Genomic DNA, 20,821 nt, shown 5'->3' on the forward strand with positions numbered 1-20,821 from the left:
TCATGTCATAGAAGTTAAGAATCTGCATATCATTGGAAGTCTTAGGTCTGGGAATCAGATGGAGTGAGAACTGCTGCACAATGGCAGCAGTTACAGAGTAGTGGAAGAAGTGGAGGTTTCCATCCTTGCTTGACGTGTAACTTTTCTGTGCCCTCAGAAAATAGTCCTTGCTCTGTTCATGCTATGTAAATTTAGAGAACAGATTTTTTTCATCTTTATTTGTAATTCAAGAACTTTGGTAACAGCATACGTAGGCTTCTATTCTAATACAGAAGGAGGTATGTGTTCCTTTTCCTTTGACTCTAATCTCAGACCCAATTTCTTGCTCCAAGGTGCAGTTTAAAATCTGTTCACCTGCATCCTTCAGTGTTGTAATGAGCAGTGCCATGACCTGAAGCCATGCTGTCTTCTCACTGTAGAGCAAAGTCAGGTCTCTAATTCTTCCAGCTGCAGCATTTGGCTTTCCCTTAATGGCTGAATTACTTTAGTTAGGCTTGTCAGGTAGAAAGCTGATAGTACAGACATTTTAAGTCTAAGGGATTGGCACTTTAAAGACAGAATCCTGTCTACAGAATCCTTTCTACAGGGCTTGTGTTCTACCTAGAATAATTTTCTACTTGGCAGTTAGCCTGGCCAGGTCAGGTGAAAGATTTACATTCCCTTGAGCTCTGGCTCTGTGTGTTCTTTCCTTAGCCATGCTGGAACATGAGTTTACTACAACTAATGGTACTTAAACTTACCTTCCTTAGAACCATGGGCTGTGGGGTAGTTGAGGGCTTCAGCCTGGGTCTCTCCTAGAGACTGAAGAGCAAGCAGCCTTCACAAGTTGCCAAAATTGCTGAGATCCAACCACCTGATCAGCCACATCCCTGAGTAGTCCCATCTTGTGTTGTCAGGCCACCTGGGCTGAGAGGCTCCCCTGCCTCTCACCTGCCTTCAGCTGCTCAGCCTCTCTTGTACTCTGACCAACATGGCCCCAGGGCTAAGGGTTTTCAAGAGCTGCAGGAGAGCCCAGCTGCACTGTTGTTTTGGCACTAACACCACCCCCCCTCTCAGTAATTAATTACTGCATTTTTAGCCAAACATCATGTCAAGATACTGCTTCTACATATGGTCATGCTGTTCTTTGTAGCTATGGACTTACTTCAAAATCATGTGCCCGTATTTGTGCACCTCCCTCTGCAAATAAGCACCACCACCAAAAAAACCCAGACCCACGGGGTTTATGTAATTTGAGCTGTTGCTTTCTTTGCTGCAGCCACAGTTCTTGGTCAGCTGTTCTGCTGGCACTGGATGGTGCTATAATAGCTATTTAAATAGCTGAATTTTTTTCCTAGTTCCTCATAGCACATTGGCATCATCAGAGAAATATTCTGGTGTATTTTATTGACATGATGCACTTTTGTACTCTGTTCATTTCCCAACGCAGCATCCATTTAGGCAAGATGAGATATGGGGAGAGTGGCTCTCTGGATAAAATGATGCACCAAAGTGAAACCCCAGAAATTAGCCATATGCCACTATGTCAAAACAGCATGAGGTTTGTATTGGCACCACCAGGTTTGCTTATTCTCTGTTTCCTGGAACCTGGTCTGAGCTATAATTAGATCAAACTAAGGCTTAAGAAATGAATGACAGAAAAACTTTATCAAGAGCACTAAATGATGTCAGTGGACTGAGGTTGCAAGTTCATCGGGATGCCTTCATGCAGGCTTTGAGGCCTCCCTGAGATCTGCAGGGCTCTTCCTTGGTACTCTGCCTCTTTCCACAGCAGACCAGCTTCTGAATGGGGTACCCATTGATAATGAGCTTCTTGTGGAGTTTGCTCAGACCAGGTCCAGCCCCCCTAAAGGAAAGATCAGCTGCTTCTTGGATTGAGGATCCCAGTCTCATTGTAGTGCAATTTTAATTAAATTAATGGACTACATTTAAAAAAATACATTTAAAAGGAAAAGGCTGTGACACTTTATGAAGATGTTTAAGATGGTTATATACATGCATTTTGTGAGAGAAGGGCAAAAGAGAGGTATGAAAAGGTGGGGCAAAGGACTGGTACAGAGGAAGAGGCAGGTCTGTGGGGTGGTGGTGGGAAGGCAGAGTGTCCTGTGGTGGCAATGGCTCCTGGTAGCAAGCCAAAGTTTTTCTTCTAGAACTCCAAAGGAACCAGTCTTTGTGAAGAACAGGCACTCAGGCTGCCACCAGAATTCCCTCTTGCTTGGCAATTTTGTTATTCCTTCCTTGAGCACAGCTGGGACTGCGCTTGACTCAGTCACGATCCTTTCCAGCCTCTCATCTCTCAGGGAGACTCCATGCAGCTCCAGATCCAACAGATTTACAGCAAAGCCCAAGCTTCAGGCACTCTGGTGGGAGTAATATTCAAACCCACCAAACCAGAGCTCCCTCTCCCAGTGCCAAATGAAGAGCTTCATCCAAGTAAGGAAGGTAACTTATCCCCACATCTTCTCCCACCCACCATTTCCTGATAATGCTCCTATCTGGGCTTTGACCAGCTGTTCAGCCCAGACACTTCTGTCAAATCCTGCTGCAGGCTTAGAAATGATACAGAAAATCTCATTTCAGGCATAAGCTTTCTGACCATTGCTGCTCTCAGGGTATTGTTCCAGGCAACAGGCTGGGCAGCATTCCAGAGGATGGAAGGAAAACAGAACAGGCAGGCAGTAGATTTTGGAGGAAGGTGGCCACAGGATTAAAATCTGGTTTTGTACCTGTTTCTTATTTTCACTGATGTGCCAGCAGCTGATTAGTCTATAGTTAATTTGGGGTAAATGCTCTTGGAATACAAAGAAATTACAAAAAATATTGTCAAGCCTGTCTGAGGAAAATAAAGCAACAAAATCCATCCTGTAAAGACAAGGTAAACAAATACCAAATGGCTAGTATGCTGGTGCTGAGTACTGCCTCAAAAGGGTTCTGGTGATGGAATTGGGCTTTTTATGTTACAATAATTACACAGATTGCATTCCGTAATGAAAAAATCCAGCAACAAACAAAAAAAGTTACAATTAAACATTCTCTTTATTGGGGCCTTGTTCTGAAATGGCACAAGTGATAAATGATCACAGTGCCATCAGTGCTGCTAATGAAAAGATCCACAGTCACGTTTTACACTTTTATTTGGATTTAGATCAACATCACAGATAAGATACTTTGGTCAAACACAGGAACAGTATATGTTATGCTGCTCTTTCCTGGCTGCAGTAAGTACAATAATGTGGAAAAAAAATGCTGGTTCTTCTGGAACACTGACTGTAAATCTTGGATTGGCACATACAGCTAATAAATACGTTGTTTGCACTTAGCACTTTAAAACAGAATTGCACATGCAAGATGTAACCAGGCTACTGATCACCTTCATCATCGTCCCCATACTATTTTTACTTTTTAAGCTCTCTGCTTTCCTTTTTGCCAGCAAGAAAGGCTACAATTTGCTGCTCTACTCAGCATTTCAGTGATTAGTCTGCTGATTTTGACTTGTTTGGCAAAGGTCACACAGAAGTCCTTCCTGACAGAAATGGTATCTCCTCTATAGCTTGGCTGGCAACACTACTCATTGTAGGTAGCAATGGAAATCCACGGAAGGGAGGTGAGAAGTCTGCCCAAAAGCTGACCAGGAGAGGTCAATACCAAGCAAAGATATATAGTAGAGGGACTGGTGTGAATGCAGTTCTTACAATATCAAGAGTTAATACTACTACCACACAAATAATGACATATCAATAATATATTGTACAAGCTTATACAGCAACACATGTTGATTTGCAACATTTTACAGTTTAAATCTAAAGTGCACAGCCTCAATCTGAGGTGACAAAACAGTACTATCAATATAATAAAGGCAACACAATTACAGACACAATTTATTTTCCTCTTACTTCATGTCCTCATGATACTACATTAAATCAATATTCCACTTATCTATTTTAGATGAAATTAAAACCACATTGCACTTTTTATCTCTTCAAGTATTTTAGAGACAGCAAAACAATACTGCTTTACAAATAAAAGTTAGCTGTTTAGGCAAAGTTGAAACCAAAACTTTAGTAGGGTTATAAATAGACAGGCCCAAGCTGCAGAACTCCTATCAACACTTCCATGTTGGTGGAAGAGATGATAAATTTCAGTTTCCATGCCAGAATCACCTCTAATGTTAAAGAATGATGCAGCACATGAATTCTGCAAGAGCTGTGCCTGCAGTTTCTGGAAAGGCCTGAGAGGCTCTACATGGACTGTTTTATCCAGACGTAGCTTTATCTTAGTTTTTTCTGCAATTTCAAAAGCTGCTGCAGACATGGATAGAGTTCAGCACTGGGAGAAACCCTTGACAAAGTAGTTTGTTACTTGGACCCCATTCTAGTCCCTCAGATTACAGTCGTGTGTAATTTAGACATTGTCTTGCAGACCTGTACTTCTGTAGGAAGCCTTTACCCTCTTAATGTAGCTGTGAGGAGGTTCCATGCTATTTCTTTAGTAAGAATTGCATTAAGTTTTAATTTTCTCTGTAGTTTTGGACTGCAGTTTTGGATTGCTCATAGAAGAAATGGTTATGAGGCAAGCATTTAGTCAGACACGTGACTCTTTGTTTAATAGGCTTTTTTACCACAGAAAAAATCCAAATCCAACCTTATTTCAGTCATGGTTAGCACTGTATATTGATTGTGCGTCTGCTTTGTTAGACCAAGTGGGAGCATAATTAGGAATAATAGCATCCTATTGTTGTACTGTAATTGAGCTTATTAATTGGTTTTGAGAGCTGCAGTACTCTTGAGGTTTTTCAGTATTCAACCCTGGAGATGTACAATCCATATGATATGGAGAAATGAGGTAATGGTACCTCTTAAGAATGTAGTATATGGGCTCATATTTTAAAATAAACAGTAATAAATATTTGAGGCACCTCCATCAAAAGAAAAATAATCCTGGTTTATTTTCAGCTTCTGTCCTTGCAGTTTTATAACCCATATAAAAGAAAAATATATAGTTTACAAAATAGGATTTTTTTTTTATATATATATTTCCTTTTGTAAAACTATACCTATTTAAATACATTTGAAATGTTGCTACAGGTAATTAGAAATTCTGTTCTAATACTACGAAAAGGTAAAATACTTTCACATTTAAACATACAGCTTGTATACTCTGCTTCTCACCGCCCCCTCCCACTTCCCCAATTTGATTTTGTCACCGTTTTGGGTAAATTTACCATCATTCAGTCTGATTGCTTTTAATTTAAAGAAGGTGCTGTGTTAAAATTGGGGATAAAATTTTAAGTGCCTTCTGTTGTTCCTTATTTTTTTCAATGCAGCTTTTTATGCAGTTAATTATTAAGGATCTATTCTAGAATTCAGGAAAGGACTTTGAAGGAGCCATGTTTCTTGATTTTAAACGTTACTCTACTCCAATGCCACAATATAGAAATATATTTACTTTGGAACAAACTACAAATACATTCGCACAGTTTGTGACAACTTAATTGTCTACTTAGAGGTCCAGGAGCAGACTTGCACACCCGTTCATTATAAATCTTGTCCCAGGCGTTCTATTTCATCAATCAGGAAATCAATGTCTTGGTGAGTTGCTGCAGGGTTTGAGATGACCATCCTGAAGAAGTTCACTTTGTCTCCCAGGGGTTGGTAGCTCACCATGGTTGTTCCATATTCCATCATCCTGGCTTTTATGACTGGTGCCACCTGCAGTGTAAAAAGAAGCAGGGGATAATGATAATGTTTTTAAATTATTATTATAATTATTTTCATCAGTCCCACCAGCCTTATTATTGTAATAATGAAACACAAAGTACGTTTTCATTTAAAAAAAAAAATCAAAACCATGAAGAGCTACAAGAAACAGTTAAAATGAAATTATACCTGGTGTTGATAAAAATGTTAACCTCCATTAAGGACTAAATGGCTCACTGAAAAGATACTGGGTTTACCCTGTTTCTTTGTCCAACTCTTAAAATCACTGAGGAATTTTTCCCCCCTTACTTTCTCAATATTGCTGACAGCCACAGTAGTTATTTTTTGTAGTGCTCCATCTTCTTTTTGTATACCAGAATGCCATGGTATTATCAAGCTGCTGTTGCATTTGCTGGGTCTAGCAAATGCAGGCTACAGTAACCAGTAAAAGTACACAGAGTTCAAGTAAGTACTTCAGAAACCAGGCAAACCCAGGGAATACCAAACTTGGAGACCAGAGGAAGGTGGTGCAGCTTAACCTGAGGTAATATGACCACAGAGGTGTAATTTGCCCAAGTATCATGAAGTGACCTTGTCCAGTGCCCTGGAGACCATTTAAAGAATTGCCAAGACTTCACTGTTCACTACACGAAGTCCTGGAGGATGCTCCTCACCTTCATGAGGCGGCTCGTTCGTTCTTCATTGTCTTCCATCCCACGCAAGCTGGGAGGGATGTACCAGAAGCAGACATTTGTGTGCTGTGGCTAAAGACAGAATAATAATGGTTTGCACTGTTAGAGATGCTCATAATATCTCAGCTGCACTTAATATCATGCCTTTCCCCCCCTTCCATACATCATACTGTGACAGCAGTTGATGGTTTTCATTACTGTGGTCCACTGAGAGTCCTCATAATTATGAATGCAGAAAAGATAATTTTAGGCAATTTATTCCCAGGGTGTCAGATGTAGAAACACATCATCCAGCTGTGCAAATTCATTTATCCCCTATTGAGAGGCATCTAGATTTTGTAGGTGCTGTCCCCTCCAGAGGCTGTAGGGATTGTGTGGCTAAGACAAGAGTCTACTACAGGTAATTTAGAGATGAGGATGATGTCATTTACTGCTATTACATGACAAAATAATATAAAATCAGGTTCTGTAAATAGGAGTCACAGGTGGTTCATTAGTTTAAGATTTTCTCGTTTTAATGAAATTTATTAATTGTCAGTTTGATTCAGCTAGCTGCCACATTAATATGCATGCACCACAGCATCTGAGCTAGTTTAACTTATATGCAAGCACCAAACAGAAAGACATTAAGTAAAAATCAGGTGACATTTTGTGTATTTTTGCAGTCTCCCAGCAGTTGCCTGCCTTGCTACGTTCCTCTTTGCTGGATGCTAAATGTGTGGGTTACAGCAACTCCTCCTCCTGCTGCCAGTTCCTTTATTCATTATCAGACCCAGTGGCCCAAATTCAGTGATGATGTGTGAGGTGCAGGAAATAAATCACACAGTGCCACATGGGTAGGAGCCTGTGATCACTGTTTGAAGAAACACAGTAATATTTATCCTTGTGCTGCAGAGCATTTAGGCACACACTAAGTGGTCACTCCCAGGGCGCAACATTCTGATAAACCTTCCAAGGCAAGTACAGAAATAAAAAAATATCACAAGTAAGAGGAAAAAAGCTAGATTGGGACTTTTTTTCCCCACTCTTTTACAAGAATAACAGCAGTTAATATTATAAGACATCTCTAGCAGACCTGACCCTGGCTATCACAACTGGAGAGGGTTGCCCTCAAAATGATGGCAGAACACAGGACAGTCTGGTGCAGTTCAGAGGTACAGCCACACAACCCAAGCTGCACTCCCTTGACCTGGGCACTGTGCTCCAGCTGAGCACTTGGCACTCAGGGATGCCATCTCAACTGGACTCCCACAACAGAAACAACATGCCCATAGATATCTGAACCCCACATGGTTGTTTCACCCCTGCCACATGAGCCAGCTGGGCTCCTGAGCAGCAGGGACTACAGTGTGGGTATCTTCCCCATGCCACCCCAAGTCCCCTGTGACTGACCACCTGGTAAGTGCTTTGCACAACCATCCTTTCAAAGTTGCATGGGGCACTGTAGCCACCCACCCTCTATACCAGACCCTGCTATTAGGAAACTACCACTTGTTTTTACTATTTAAAAGCTGGTTCTCAGTGTGTTTGTGTTGTGCTAGCCTGAGATGCCAGTGTTCAGTTTCAGTGAGGTGAAAATGTGCAAACTGGTAACTTGTGCACAGCTGCCTCATCTCCCTAGTCCCTGGATCCCATGGGGAAGAGATATTGGCAAAACAGATTTTGTTTAAAGGGACACTGCTTTCTGTCCCGTGCTGTTTGGCTTTACCTGTTCATAGCACTCCAACAGGTGACTGAGAAAAGCGCTTTTAACCAACTGGGAAAAAGAAGCTGCAGGACATACCTTTCCATCAAACACCATTTCATACCCTTCTCTGTTCTTTATTTTGTTGTACAGGTACTCTGCAAGTTCCAAGCATTTATCAATTTGTGCTTCAAATCCTGTGGTTCCCTTTAGAGACCAAGGGAGAAAAAACAGTTACATGACTCTCTGTTCTGTGAACCAAACCAGTGAAAGGACAATGCAGCACTTGCCAGAACACCCAGCACCCAGCCTTTGTGGGACAAATTAAGGATCTTATTCTGTGAGATGAAGGACACTTTGCTTAGCAGAGCTCATCTGTCTCTAGCACTTGCCACTGACTCCCCTGTAGCCACCTCTGCAAAATAAGCACAAATTCTAGGCTCAGTTCTCAGCAAAATATTACTAACACCTCTGATGAAGGGTGTCCTCATTGGTAGACTTTGCAGAGAGGCTGAGCACAGTTTCACAGCCTGGACTGGCACAGAGACTGGTGGTCATTAGAAGGTGTGGAGTTCCAGACATGTGAAGTCTCCTGATATTTTTAAAATAAAGGATTTTAATTTTTCAGGTACTGGGGGCTTTTCCAAGAATAATTTTTCTGTTGTAGCTAAACACAGAACAGGCAGAAACACTTTTTTAGCCATACTGATGCGTGTGAAAATGCATATTTTGCCTAGATACCGCTCTGCTGCTGTTTTTTTTTTTCTCTCCTCTTTTCTAATTGACACCATATAAATTCAGAAGCTGTGTTTTAAGAGCTGCAGCAAATGCTGCTTTTTCTTGTCTAGCAAAAGTCATAATCCTCTCTCTGTGACATCATACTTGTTCCTGCAATCACCAGCTGTGATGCCACAGACAAAGGATGCAGCTTTATAAGGGAAGAAGGGGAATAAACAGCTGGAGTAGATAAACTGTTTAAGAAACACACATCCTATTTTGCAATGTTAATATTATGAGTAGGGTGTTAGAAAAGGCAGTATAAGGCATATTGAAAAAATGGGGTTTAGAAGAAAAATTGTCTTTGAGTAATGGACACACATCCCTGCAAAATCTTTTCTGGCAGTGCAGAACTGACTTAAAAGCCCATGTCATTATCCTTCTGTGTATAGCAATTTCAGAACTAGGTAGAGGTAGCACAGCCCTGGGAGGAAAGGCTTGGAGCTGAAGACAGACATGTGGCTAAAATTGCCTGCCACTCTGGAGACCCCAGCCAGCCCAACAGCTATTGTGACCTCGGAAACTTACATCCTCCTTTACAGACTCCCACACCTCATCTCTTGTTTGTCTCAGAATTGTTTTCAGACTTTTAATGAAGCACATGAGGATTTTTAAGGCTTTCTGGAAATTTAAAACAGTGATCTCCTCTGAACAAACCTGAGGCAACTTGACATACTAGATTGGATAAGTATCTGGAAGAAGTTATTTAGCAGCATCTTACAAATACAGATAAATGAATAATTACAGCCGGTCCTTTCAGATTTCCCAGAGAACAGATTTTTCTGAGTTTTCCTCTACCTCAAACAATTGCCTCTTATCTACTGCATGCAAGGTAGAAACAAGGTATTGCATTCTTGACCTGCCATGTTTAGTTTCTGAATGTCATTAGAATATTATTTCCAGAAATCTCACTAACAACATTCCTAGGTACATGATTTACGCTGTTAGGCTCCTATAGTAACACAAAGCAAATGTTATGCAAAGACATGGAGTTTAAGTTTCAAAATCATGTGTGCTGCTTTGAAGCCAAATTGTTAGAAGTATAAAAAACCAGAAAATAATGTTCTTTCTTTCATGTTGTATATGGGAAATTCAGGTCTAAAATGATGATTACAGAAAAAAACCCCACTGTATCTGGTATGCATTATTTTAATGGAAACAAACATATTGCAGGCAGTCCTACCTTTGCCCTCCACATCAGCCATAGCTTGAAGACATCAACATGCCTTCCACACTGCAAAGCCTTGTCTCCTGTGTCATAAGACAGGTCATAGTGCTTGTCTTGTTGGAAGAGGTAGGAAGCATGCATTTGATTGCAACTCTGCATCAATCCCTTATAGAAACAGAAAAAAGTGAGATTAGCACAGTGACTACTGATTTGAGCTTTGCTTTGGGAGAGAAATTACGAAGATCCACGTTAACTGTCCAAGTGCAATAATCAAAAAAAAAATTGGGACAAAACCAGATTTAGTTGCCGAGTGGACTGAGGTTTTCATATCCCATTCAGTGCCCAGGACATCTTGGTACCTGACTGGGCAACATGTAATCCACTTCCAGAGCCAAGGTATTTTTAAAAAAAGAAACTGGGTATTTTGCTTCCTAGGATCATTATGCACACACTGATTTTTTTAATCTCATTTTTTATTTCTTATTCTGGTTCCTTTTCCTTTTCTTCTGGTTGAGTCAGACTTTGACAATGTGTTAATCTAAGTGGTATCACACCACTTTTCTGATTACTCTGGTCTTAAAAATTCTGATTTTCATTATTTTCTTTCTTTGCAGGCACAGTTCTCCTCTGCAAATCCCTCAGCTGCAGATTAGATGCTTAAGTGGTATGGAAAGCTCTGAACAGACAGAAGAGCACATGGCCTTTAAACAGCCAGCTAGAGCTATTTCTGGGTTGCAAAATACTGGTTTGAGAGGCAGCTTTGTGGGAGGGCCAGAAAAGAACAAGGTGAAGAAACCTGGCTCATGAAGGCATTAGATTTCCTTTTTATCTTGAGTGAAATGCCAAGAGTCATGTTCTGGCTCTAGTTAAGTTCTCAACCCAGTTTAAGGTATACCTATGGGCTGTTGCCTAAAACTCTGATTTCCAGTCCAAGAAGAATCAAAATTTGGCTGTTTGTCATCAAGTCTAATCTTCATGTGTAACTCAAAATTGAGATACCAAAATGAGAGGTGAAAAAACTGGCTTTCTCCTAATCTGAGCCATCTGTTCTCACTAGAGGTCAAGGAAGGTACTGACTTTAACCAGGCAGGATTTGTATCAGGGAACTGACCCAGAGGGCAAATAAAAGCCAGATTCTCTCTTCCTAAGTACAATCACTTTGTATACAATCTGTTGTACAGCTGTTAGCAAAACAGCAACCAGCTTTTTGATAGCTGGCCTAGTAAGTGGTGGTTGTATTTAGCTGTCCCGGTAACTAATGGTCACAGAAAACTACAGGATTGAAGGGTAAATCAAATTCTAGTACTAAAAAAAATGTCTACTATTTATTCCTTGTCAACTTAGTCTTCCCTCTTTATTTAGAAGGTGGATCAGAGCTGGGCAGAAATATCATAGATATCTAGAAAGAGTGATTATGCCTAGATTCTGGCCCAGGTGCAATGCTGCATATACACCATACTATTCATCCTAGAGGTACTGCAGTTTGCCTATAGTTACATTCTATGCTACTCAGAAAGTAATGGAGTTATACAGTGATGCACCCACAATTTAACTACGGATACAAAATTTTGTAAAGATACTGCCATTAATTGGATCCATCATTTCTGCTAGAGACCTACTCTGATTCCTTTTGCAGACACAGCCTGAGCATTTGGCTAGATATCTATTTCTCTGCATATTTTCTAGTCTCCATCACATTAGCAAATATTAACTATGACACAGTTATGAAGAAAGCATCTAGGATTTGCATAAGCAAAATGTCAGAAAGGATCAGAGAGCCAAATGTACTGAAACATACCTCTTCTCTCACTAGCAGGGCTGAACACTGCAGAGGGACACCCATCATCTTGTGAGGGTTCCAGGTCACTGAATTGGCCCTGGGACAGCAAACCACATGGAAGTTAGACATTGTACTGTGGTGTTGAAAGCATGGAGACATTTGGGAATAAGAGTAATAATGAAGTCATAGCAATGCACACCTTTTACTGAGCAAGCAAAGATGAAAATTATTATGCCTGATGTTAGGAAAGTAATGCCTTTATAAGGGACCTAATCCACTCTAGTTGGTTTTTGGATGACAACTTGGGCAACTTACCACAGAATAACTGCTCTATCCACTAAAATTAATCAATATTGAACTTTCTGGGGAGTTATCTATACTTCATAAGTACAAGGCAAACTTTGTAAAAGCATCCACCTTACTGATGAACTTTCTAAAGGCACACGGCTGAATAAAGTTGCAGCTAGGAAGCTGACAGACCAGCATACTCGCTCACATTGATCCCAGTTTCAGTAAGATTTTAGCTAAGCAGCTCAAAGTCTCTAAGTAACTTCGAAAATCTGATCCAAGGTGATTTTTCTCATCGCTCTGCCAGTGGTAATTTTCTTAGCTCCTTAATTTTAGCTTGGCTATGACAAGTCACCCAGCTGGAGAACTGGGTCCAAAATTACCACAGTAATAAACATAGAAATGATCCATCCTTCCACTAAAGAGCTTCATCCTACCTCCATCCAGGACACAATCACTGTTGTAATACCTGTCAGCCTGGGCAGGTCTCTGTTACAACACAGATTAAAGATGAGACGTTTGGGACTGGGTCAAGGACTGAATGGAAGATTGTCCAGTTGTTTATTATTTTAATTTCATGTTATGCTTGACTGGCTATTTGTTAATATTACAAGATATGATGATTAGATGATCCTATCTGCATCCTATCTGGAATGCTGTCAAGGATGCATAGTGCACAGGATTTCATGTAGTGCAGTGATTTGAGTTTTGATGGTATAAACTGGTGTAGATCAGTCAACTGGGGCATGTAAAAACTTAAAGGCCACACTTGCAGGTAACATTTACATGAACAGAGATGAGCATGTTGGGATTTTCCTTTGTAGGATTTGGAGACAGCACTAAAGGTCTATGCATGTCCTTATCATTCCCTGCCCAATTGCTTCCACTCCTTCAAAGTAAGCAACTCCAAAATTCACATGGACACCACGCAGCACTCCTGTGCTTTCTTCTTCACTATTTAAATTGGACTGTGCAAGTGCCTGATGCAAAATCTGTAGAGAACAGATCAGGCAACATCTGGCCACTTGGCTTGGCTTTTTGAGTATTTGGCAGCTTTTAATCAGCTCAGAGTCAGTCATCTGATTACAACACCAAAGCTAATGACTCTGAACATGCATTCAGGTCTATGAGTTTCCTTTGATATGACACTTTTAAATTTTTATCTGTGCTTATGCAGATTCAGGCAAAAATTCTCTAAGAGATTTCTAGGTAATAATACCAGAATGGGTTTTCTTAAGTAAAAGGATTATTTCCTGACAACAGCCAGATGTTAACTATCTGCCTAAAACATTTAATTTAACCTAAGGTCATTTATTTCCCCAGTTACATCCCAGCTGCACAGAGAAAAAAAACCAGCTATGTAGAATAAAAACACACCATTTTTCTTTTCTTATCTGTTATTCTGGGCTTCGGTCATCAGTATGTGCTTGAAGAAATTGCTGACTGAGACAAACAATGAAGGGGAAAGCTACGTGGACCCACAGATGTTTTTTTTAAAGCATCTCACATTTGCCCAAATAACTAAGCACCAAGCCCTTATGTGGTTTTTTTGCCTGTGAGTCACAGGCAGGAAAAAAACAAAAAAAGGAAGGAAAGTTTTGTTTTGGAGATGTCAAATGGATGACAGGAGATATTCAAGAGTGGCAGAATTTGGTTCTTAGCCATCATTTAAAACACTGAGGTGTCTTCACTGACCAGCAGCAGCTCCAAGAAGAGTGGCCAGACTCTGTATGGGAGCACATATTCAGCTGCACAAATGTGCTTTTCTCACATAGCCTTCATGTAATGCTCAGGCCTCTGGGAGAGGGACACCAGACTGAAACTCCTGATGATGGCCAGACCCATCAGCTCCAGACACCAGAGGACAGGCATCCATCAGGGTGCCTTGCAGAACCTTGAAATCTGCCATGTGGGGACTGGAGGGCACAGTAAGGATGGTCCTGTGACTCCTGCCCTTGACAGGACTATTTTTTCTGGATTGCCTCTTACCAGAGGGATGGGAGTACTCAGAGCACAAAGTACTCATTCCACTGACTGATCCTACCCTGTAACTTTCTCCCCTATTAAACCTGAGTTTCAGCTCCAGTTCTCTTCTATCCAGACCTGTAATGACTGGGTTGTGCTTAAATATCTATCTAAAATAGGAATGTCCATATAGGTTTGGTCTTCTAACTCTACTCTAAAGGTACACACATTTGACATCTGAACAAACTGTAATGAGCTGCCGTGTCCATCAAAGCAGCAGAACAGAAACACTAGAGAGGACAGATTTCATTAATTCCCTGTCAAACATACAGAGATGGTGCTTACCAAAGTACTATATAAAATCCAGTGGAGTTCTGGGTCACATTATTTTGAAACATTTCCAATACAGATTCAAGCTGAACTTCTCATTCCAGCAGAACTGGGGCAATAATTTGGGAGGCAAACTTTTTTTCATACCCTGTCCTCCCAGGCAACTGGGTAGATTTTTCTAACTTGCTGGATATCTGGAAGCATGTCCTTTTAATGCACAATGTGTAAGTTTGGAGTGCTAGAGGCAATTGAATTCATAGTTGTTGGCTGCTTTCCAAATTTTGCATATGAGACGTATGAGAAAGGTATCCTCCTAATCTCCAGGAACAGGATGAGGAAGTTGTTTGGCATTTTAATTGGCAAGGAACAGCAATTCAATTTAGAGATAAAAAAGGCGGAAGGGAGCAATAATTTACTCTCTAACAGCATAAGCTTCAGAGAATTCACAAATCCGAGTGACTCCATCTATCCCAGCACACTGTTTGTAGCCAATGACCTAAATAAGTGCCTGGTAAGAATCCAAAACATGGCCAAGCATGTAAGACCTTACTCCAAATATTCTGAGCCCCCCATCATTTGTGGTTCACAGAAGTTGCAAATGGTTTAGTTTTTTTTTTCCTCTCCCTGGTACTTGGGTAAATCTTAACATCCCATGGCAAGATTAAGACTTAGTTAGGAGTTCCACAGCTTAACTAAAGGTTTCTAAGTAAGCATCTGCTTGTAAGTTTAAGTTCACTCTTTCCAGACTCTTAATTGGATCCGAACAGATTCACTGAGAAGTCATTGATGCAGCTTGGAGATGGATATTTTCTTACAAGTGGTCAGTGACTGCCAAGAGACCTGTCCAAACTCCAAGTACATCCACATTTTAGACTTAAGACTTCAGTATGCAAGATCTCCAGGATTAATTTCAGTGAAATGCAATTGCTAATTCATGTTTGACTCTATGGCAAAGGATGCTGCAGAAACCATTCTGGAGCTGTGAATGCACACTGAAAGGAATGAAAATGCAGACTAGAAGTGTCTGGTGTTTGTACTACAAAAATTAAGTGCAACACTGCTGTAGCAGTGAACAAAGGCACCTAGCAATGCTATTTCACCTGGAAGGACACTTTGCATAATTTGTCCATATTGTATCTTGGGGATAACATTGATTTATATTCCTATTCATGGACATGGCTACAGTAATAAAAAATGTGTTAAAATGCATTTAGTAAATGTGTTTAATTAACATCAATAAATCATACCTTTCAACGCCATTTAACTTCCACTTGTGTTTTCTTGACATCAGGAGCCCTCCACCCCATGCTCCCTAAAAGGGAAGACACATTATCTTAATGAGAAGAGAACTCTGCATTTCTCTGTGATGACATTTGTGTGTTCACATCAGTTTGGGGCCTTTCTTCTCTCTTGCTGATGTGGCACGTTTCAAAATGAGCAGCCAGATGAGGTCAAAGGCAGTAGCTATTCTAACAGCTTTCTTCCAGTAGCTTGGAAGCAGCAGTTTATAGCTCACAATCTGAGTATCAGCCCTTATCATCTGCTCACCCCTCCCTCACCACCCCCTCTGACACTGACACATTGGGCTGCCCCATGCTGTAATGAATGACTTGCAGAGCTGCTCCTCGGTAAGCTGCAGTTTCTCTTTTAGTGCCCAGGTGATGATAACAGACCAGACTGGATCTCAGCTGCTCTGGTGAGTTTTCATCACATTTCAGTTCACTACTGATTTCCCACACAGAGATCTGCGACAGGCAGGAATTTCATATGACTGAGAAGTAGTTTAAAGTAAATCTGTTTTCTTTCTTTGATTTGGAGAGATTTTGGCTGGCAAAATAATCCAAAAGCAAGATACTCATCCTTATGGAAATTCAACTACCAAGACAGAAAGGATTTGCAAAAATGACACAAAGCCATTCAAAGATGATCCTTAAGAAATATTTATTGGCTAGAGCTCAGCTAAATTTAAGTAGCCAATCTGATAAACTTCTCTAGCATTTGCATTAATCTGTTCAGCCATTTGGGGTACCTTACTCCAGACAAATGCAGCCTTTTCCTTATGTATTTATTTTGCAGCTGCTGCAGAAGCTGAGCCAGTGCTCAGTATAGTTCTTTCGTATTTCTTGTGCTAATGGTGTTTAAAGATAAAGCTGAAGGCAAAAAGTACTCAAACTAGGTCTTCTTAAGTGTCTCAGCTGCTGAAAGTACCACACAGTCACAGCTCCTAAAATGTCCCCTTGGCCTGAGCCTTTCAGAGGAATGGGAAGTGTGTACTTGAATGTTAGACTGAATTACAGGAACCAAATACAACAGGTTTTGTACAGGATTACACTGTCTAAATCAATAAATTAATGCTAATATACCTTGCAATCCAACCCCTCCCACCCTCCTAAGATGATACTTACATCCACGTGCATCCAGATTTTGTATTTCTTGCAGATGTCTGCAATAGCTATGAGGGGATCAAACGCCCCGTACACTGTTGTCCCAGCTGTGGCACTCACCAGGAAAGGTACAAATCCCTGCAAGAAAGGATGGAGGTATTTGGCAAGCTCAGAGTGCTGCAGCCCCCTCAGCCTGCAGCAGCCCCAACGCCTTGTGTGCTGCTTCCACAAAGAGCCCACAAGTGTCTCCTAGAGGAGGTCCCGGCTACATTACACCGGTTTTCTTTTCGTTTAGATATTAGTGATATTATAGTTTCTACCTTAAGGTGGCAGCAAAATTCCAAACCAGCATCCTCCATTTATTAGGATTCATGAGACAGGCAAAGGCTCAGAAGAACAATTCTGTTCCGTGACACCTCTCTGGAACACAAAGCTCTGCTCCTCATGACATTAACTCAACAAACCTCACCCAGGCACCACAGTGCAATACCTGTCTCTGGGGGACTGTCCCCTGGACTGTATTATTATCCCAGTGAGTGAACATGTGGTGGCCCAGTCCTGTCAGTGGAAGCATCTTGTCTGGGGATGTTTCCCAGGGGCAATGCCCAGGGGAGGTGTGGGGCTCACCTCCAGCCCCATCCCTCACACAGAGCAAGGGGGCAGCAATCCCCACGGAGGACGAGGACCATGTCTTGGATTGCCTCTGCTAAATGCTGGGCCTCACAGAGGAGCATGTGCCATACCTTATACCAGTGTTTCATTTAAAATTCAGATGTAGTTCGGTTGATTTCATAAGCAGTACTCACAGCAGCAAAGGTAAAGGAGGAACACTTTTTTGTTTTTTTTTTAATTTAAGGTATCAAAAAGAGCTGAACTCTCTCTCTGAAAAGGGAAATACATTGTCATGTTTGGGTGGTGCTCTATTGCCACATTGCCTTTCATTTTCATCTGTTACATTGTTTTTCTCAGACAAAGTAAGCTGTTAAGATTTATGTTATTAATGAGCTTTGAATGCTGTTTCTAATCACTATTTACATAAATGTTGAAGGCATAGGGCTAAGCTCATTGCACACTTTAATATGTTGTTTTCATTCTAGCTTCTAATAATGAACATATATGAAAGTAGGGCATTTTTAGAGATGCATGGATTTTAGTTTATCTTCCATTTTTTATGACCATGATGAATACTTTCAACATGTTAGAATATAACAAATAATACTGTTTTCACCAACATTCAGCTGAACTGCACCATAGACTGATAATAGAAAAAATGAGGATGTTATGTAGAGGAACCCATTTTTTAAAAAGCCAAATAGCTAATGGAGATTATAAAGCAGCTCAAAACCTATTTTCACAGACACTCTTGCTTCACTAATTGCCAGGCTACATTTCTGAAAAATAAATCAAAAGTTAATGGGCAAGCCTATGTTGTTTTACCAAGGAAAGCAAAAATTTAACTAGCTGTACCATTCTTGTGGTTTGTTTGTTTCTTTTGTTAAGTCTTGTTTGGTTGGAGGTTTCTTCCTTTTTTTCTTAAGCAGAAAAGCTAGTAAACTTACTTTCTGTTTGGCTTCAAGAATTCTTCTTTCAAGGTCTGATGGAATCATTTTCCCTCTGGAGCAACAGAGAATTATATTAGAAACCTGATCTTGAAATTAGCTCTTACTGTTACTTCTTAAGAGAAAACCCAAATGAAGAAGAAAGTGACTTTTTTTTTGCCCACAGTTTATGTAGCATTGAAAAGCACAGAAAGATTGTGACCATTAGTTTGAGTTTTTACCGGAATTATTTTGTCAGCCAATCTGCATCAACACAGTGAAAGTAACTGGGAGAAGTTATCTCATGTTCATCCTCATTAAAGACTGATGCTGCTGCTCCATGGAGCCTCCTGGTCCTATTTGGTCCTTCATCCCTGGCAATGTGCTCCAGGCATCCAGGGAGATGCTCAGCTCAGGGTCCTGTGAAGCTTCTGGGTGAAAAAATTCCATGATCTCCTTTCAGCAGGCACAAAAATGAGTGCAAAAATGCCAGCTGAGCTGCACTGCTTGGAGCAGTGCAACTCATTTTGGGTGTAAGCAGTTGTCTGCGTTCCTATCTGAGAGATGAACTCATTTCAGGGTGACTATTCCACAGTTGGGTGCATTATATGTTTGCATTTGCCTGAGGCAGGATGAAAAAAGAAACAACCAATCTGGACAAATCTGGACCAAAATGCACTGTTAGGTCCTTTGTATTGACTATATTCTGTATTTGCAACACCTTTAGTGTGAACCATTTACTTGAGATGCAGACTAAGGGGTATAAAGTTTGGAGGCTAGTTTAGAAAGTCCTGTAAATGAGTTAGGTGTAAGGTTGAACAATGCCAATACAGAATATTGAGGTTAAGGTTTTCTTTCTTAGCTATGAACAACATTATCTAAGAAAAGACAGAACACATAACACCTCCCCACATTACAAGAATCAAGTCTTCACTGGCTTTTAACATTGCCTATTTAGATTAATATTATTTTTTAAAGACTTTTAAAGTCCTCCATACAGTTGGACACATTTTTTCCTTTCACTAAGCACTGATTTCCTCTTGCTATTGAGAACAACCTTTACTAAATCCCAAAACAGTACCTTCAGGGAAAGAAAAAACCCTATTAGTTTTAGTTTTGATTTTGCATGAGAGAAACAAACCTGAAGTATTTCAGGTTCATGCACAGCATGTTCATGTCATCACCTCAGATGATCTGACCTGCAACACTCAAAATGCAGTGCTTGCCCTTAGACACATCTCACCCAAGTGTGTGTGTGAGATGTTACTGCTGGGCAGCACCAGAGGCAAGAGGGCTACAGGGGGAGGCAAAAGTGACTCAGCACCCAAAGGACACCGAGGATGCAAAGGCATGTGGTGACAGGACAAGGGGGAACAGTTTTAAGCTGCAAGAGGGTAGATTTTGGTTAGATATTAGGGAGAGCTTCTTTATTGTGAGGATGGTGAGACACTGGAACACACTGCACCTCTGTGCAGTTGTTGATGTACTGTCCCTGGAAGTGTTCAAGACCAGGCTGGATGGGGCTTTGAGAAACCTGGTCTAGTGGAAGATGTCCCTGGGCAGGGGGCTTGAAATGAGATGATCTTTAAGGTTCCTTCCAACCCAAATGATTCTATGGTTCTACGATAGAATGAGTGTTAGTGTCAAAGTTGTCTCATTATTACCCTCACCTGTACATGGTCTTCACTGCTGCCACAACAGACTCAAGTGTTACAACCTCAGACCTGCAGGCAATACACTATTGCAACCAATGTATCTGAGTGATAGTAAAAGAGGAAATGGAAATGCATCGTTGCCCAGACTCCAGCATGAGCAAGAACAAGATTTTCTACGTGTTTTCCTGGCATGAAATTCACCACACATGTACATAGTTCTATGACACAGCAAAACCAGGCAAACTTGGCAGGTCTGGGTCAGGATGGGGAAGAGAGAAGCCACCAAGAAGTGTGCTTCATCATGTTGGAAACATTAAAAAGATTCATGGTGCTCCCTCACCCTCTCACAGGTCCACATCTTCACAGAGGGTCCTCTCTACCACACCAGCCCACATCCTGTGCAGATAACCTGCCTTGTACTGGTGGCATAAACTGAGATTTGGTGAGACAAGCAGTAATTCTGCTGTTTACTTCAGGGTTGGCAAGGTAAGCATTGTAGTCTCCACAGAAAATTAGCATGCTGAATTTGCACAAGAAGAAAAGGAAGATACTTCATTGATCCACATCTGCCTTTAGTAAACAGAAACAACTGGAGGTTTCTTTCATGTGTGTTGATTGTGCCAATGTTGTCATTAATTTCTCTTCAAGGAGTGCTCAGTCTTTTGTTAATAAAGAGATAATAAATCCATAAGTCAATATGCAGACACTGTGATTAGCACTGTAAATTGCTTAGTTGGTGCTGTTCTTTTAATGTGGGAGCAGAGTACTCTGATAGTAGTAAAACCTTCCATTTGTGCCAGAGCCATAAATAATTCCTTATTACACTCTGGGACTAGTAAGAGCACATTCTATTTCCAAGATTCT

At 40.8% G+C, this 20,821-nt stretch overlaps 1 protein-coding gene across 1 annotated transcript in view; it reads right to left on the reverse strand.

Moving 5' to 3' along the window:
• Window positions 1–5,475: 5,475 nt before the first annotated feature.
• Window positions 5,476–20,821, reverse strand: part of GAD2 (glutamate decarboxylase 2) — a 38,047-nt gene continuing 22,701 nt past the window's right edge. The window contains exons 9-16 of the mRNA XM_008492713.2: window positions 18,324–18,378; window positions 16,786–16,902; window positions 15,628–15,692; window positions 11,816–11,894; window positions 10,033–10,182; window positions 8,172–8,279; window positions 6,371–6,460; window positions 5,476–5,708 (exon numbers count right to left, since the gene is read on the reverse strand). Of these exons, the coding sequence (XP_008490935.1) occupies window positions 5,535–5,708; window positions 6,371–6,460; window positions 8,172–8,279; window positions 10,033–10,182; window positions 11,816–11,894; window positions 15,628–15,692; window positions 16,786–16,902; window positions 18,324–18,378 (838 nt within the window). The 3' untranslated portion in view covers window positions 5,476–5,534. The remainder of the gene's footprint in view (window positions 5,709–6,370; window positions 6,461–8,171; window positions 8,280–10,032; window positions 10,183–11,815; window positions 11,895–15,627; window positions 15,693–16,785; window positions 16,903–18,323; window positions 18,379–20,821) is intronic.

The sequence above is a fragment of the Calypte anna genome, chromosome 2 (genome assembly GCF_003957555.1).
Source record: "Calypte anna isolate BGI_N300 chromosome 2, bCalAnn1_v1.p, whole genome shotgun sequence".
Classification (NCBI taxonomy): Eukaryota; Metazoa; Chordata; class Aves; order Apodiformes; family Trochilidae; genus Calypte; species Calypte anna.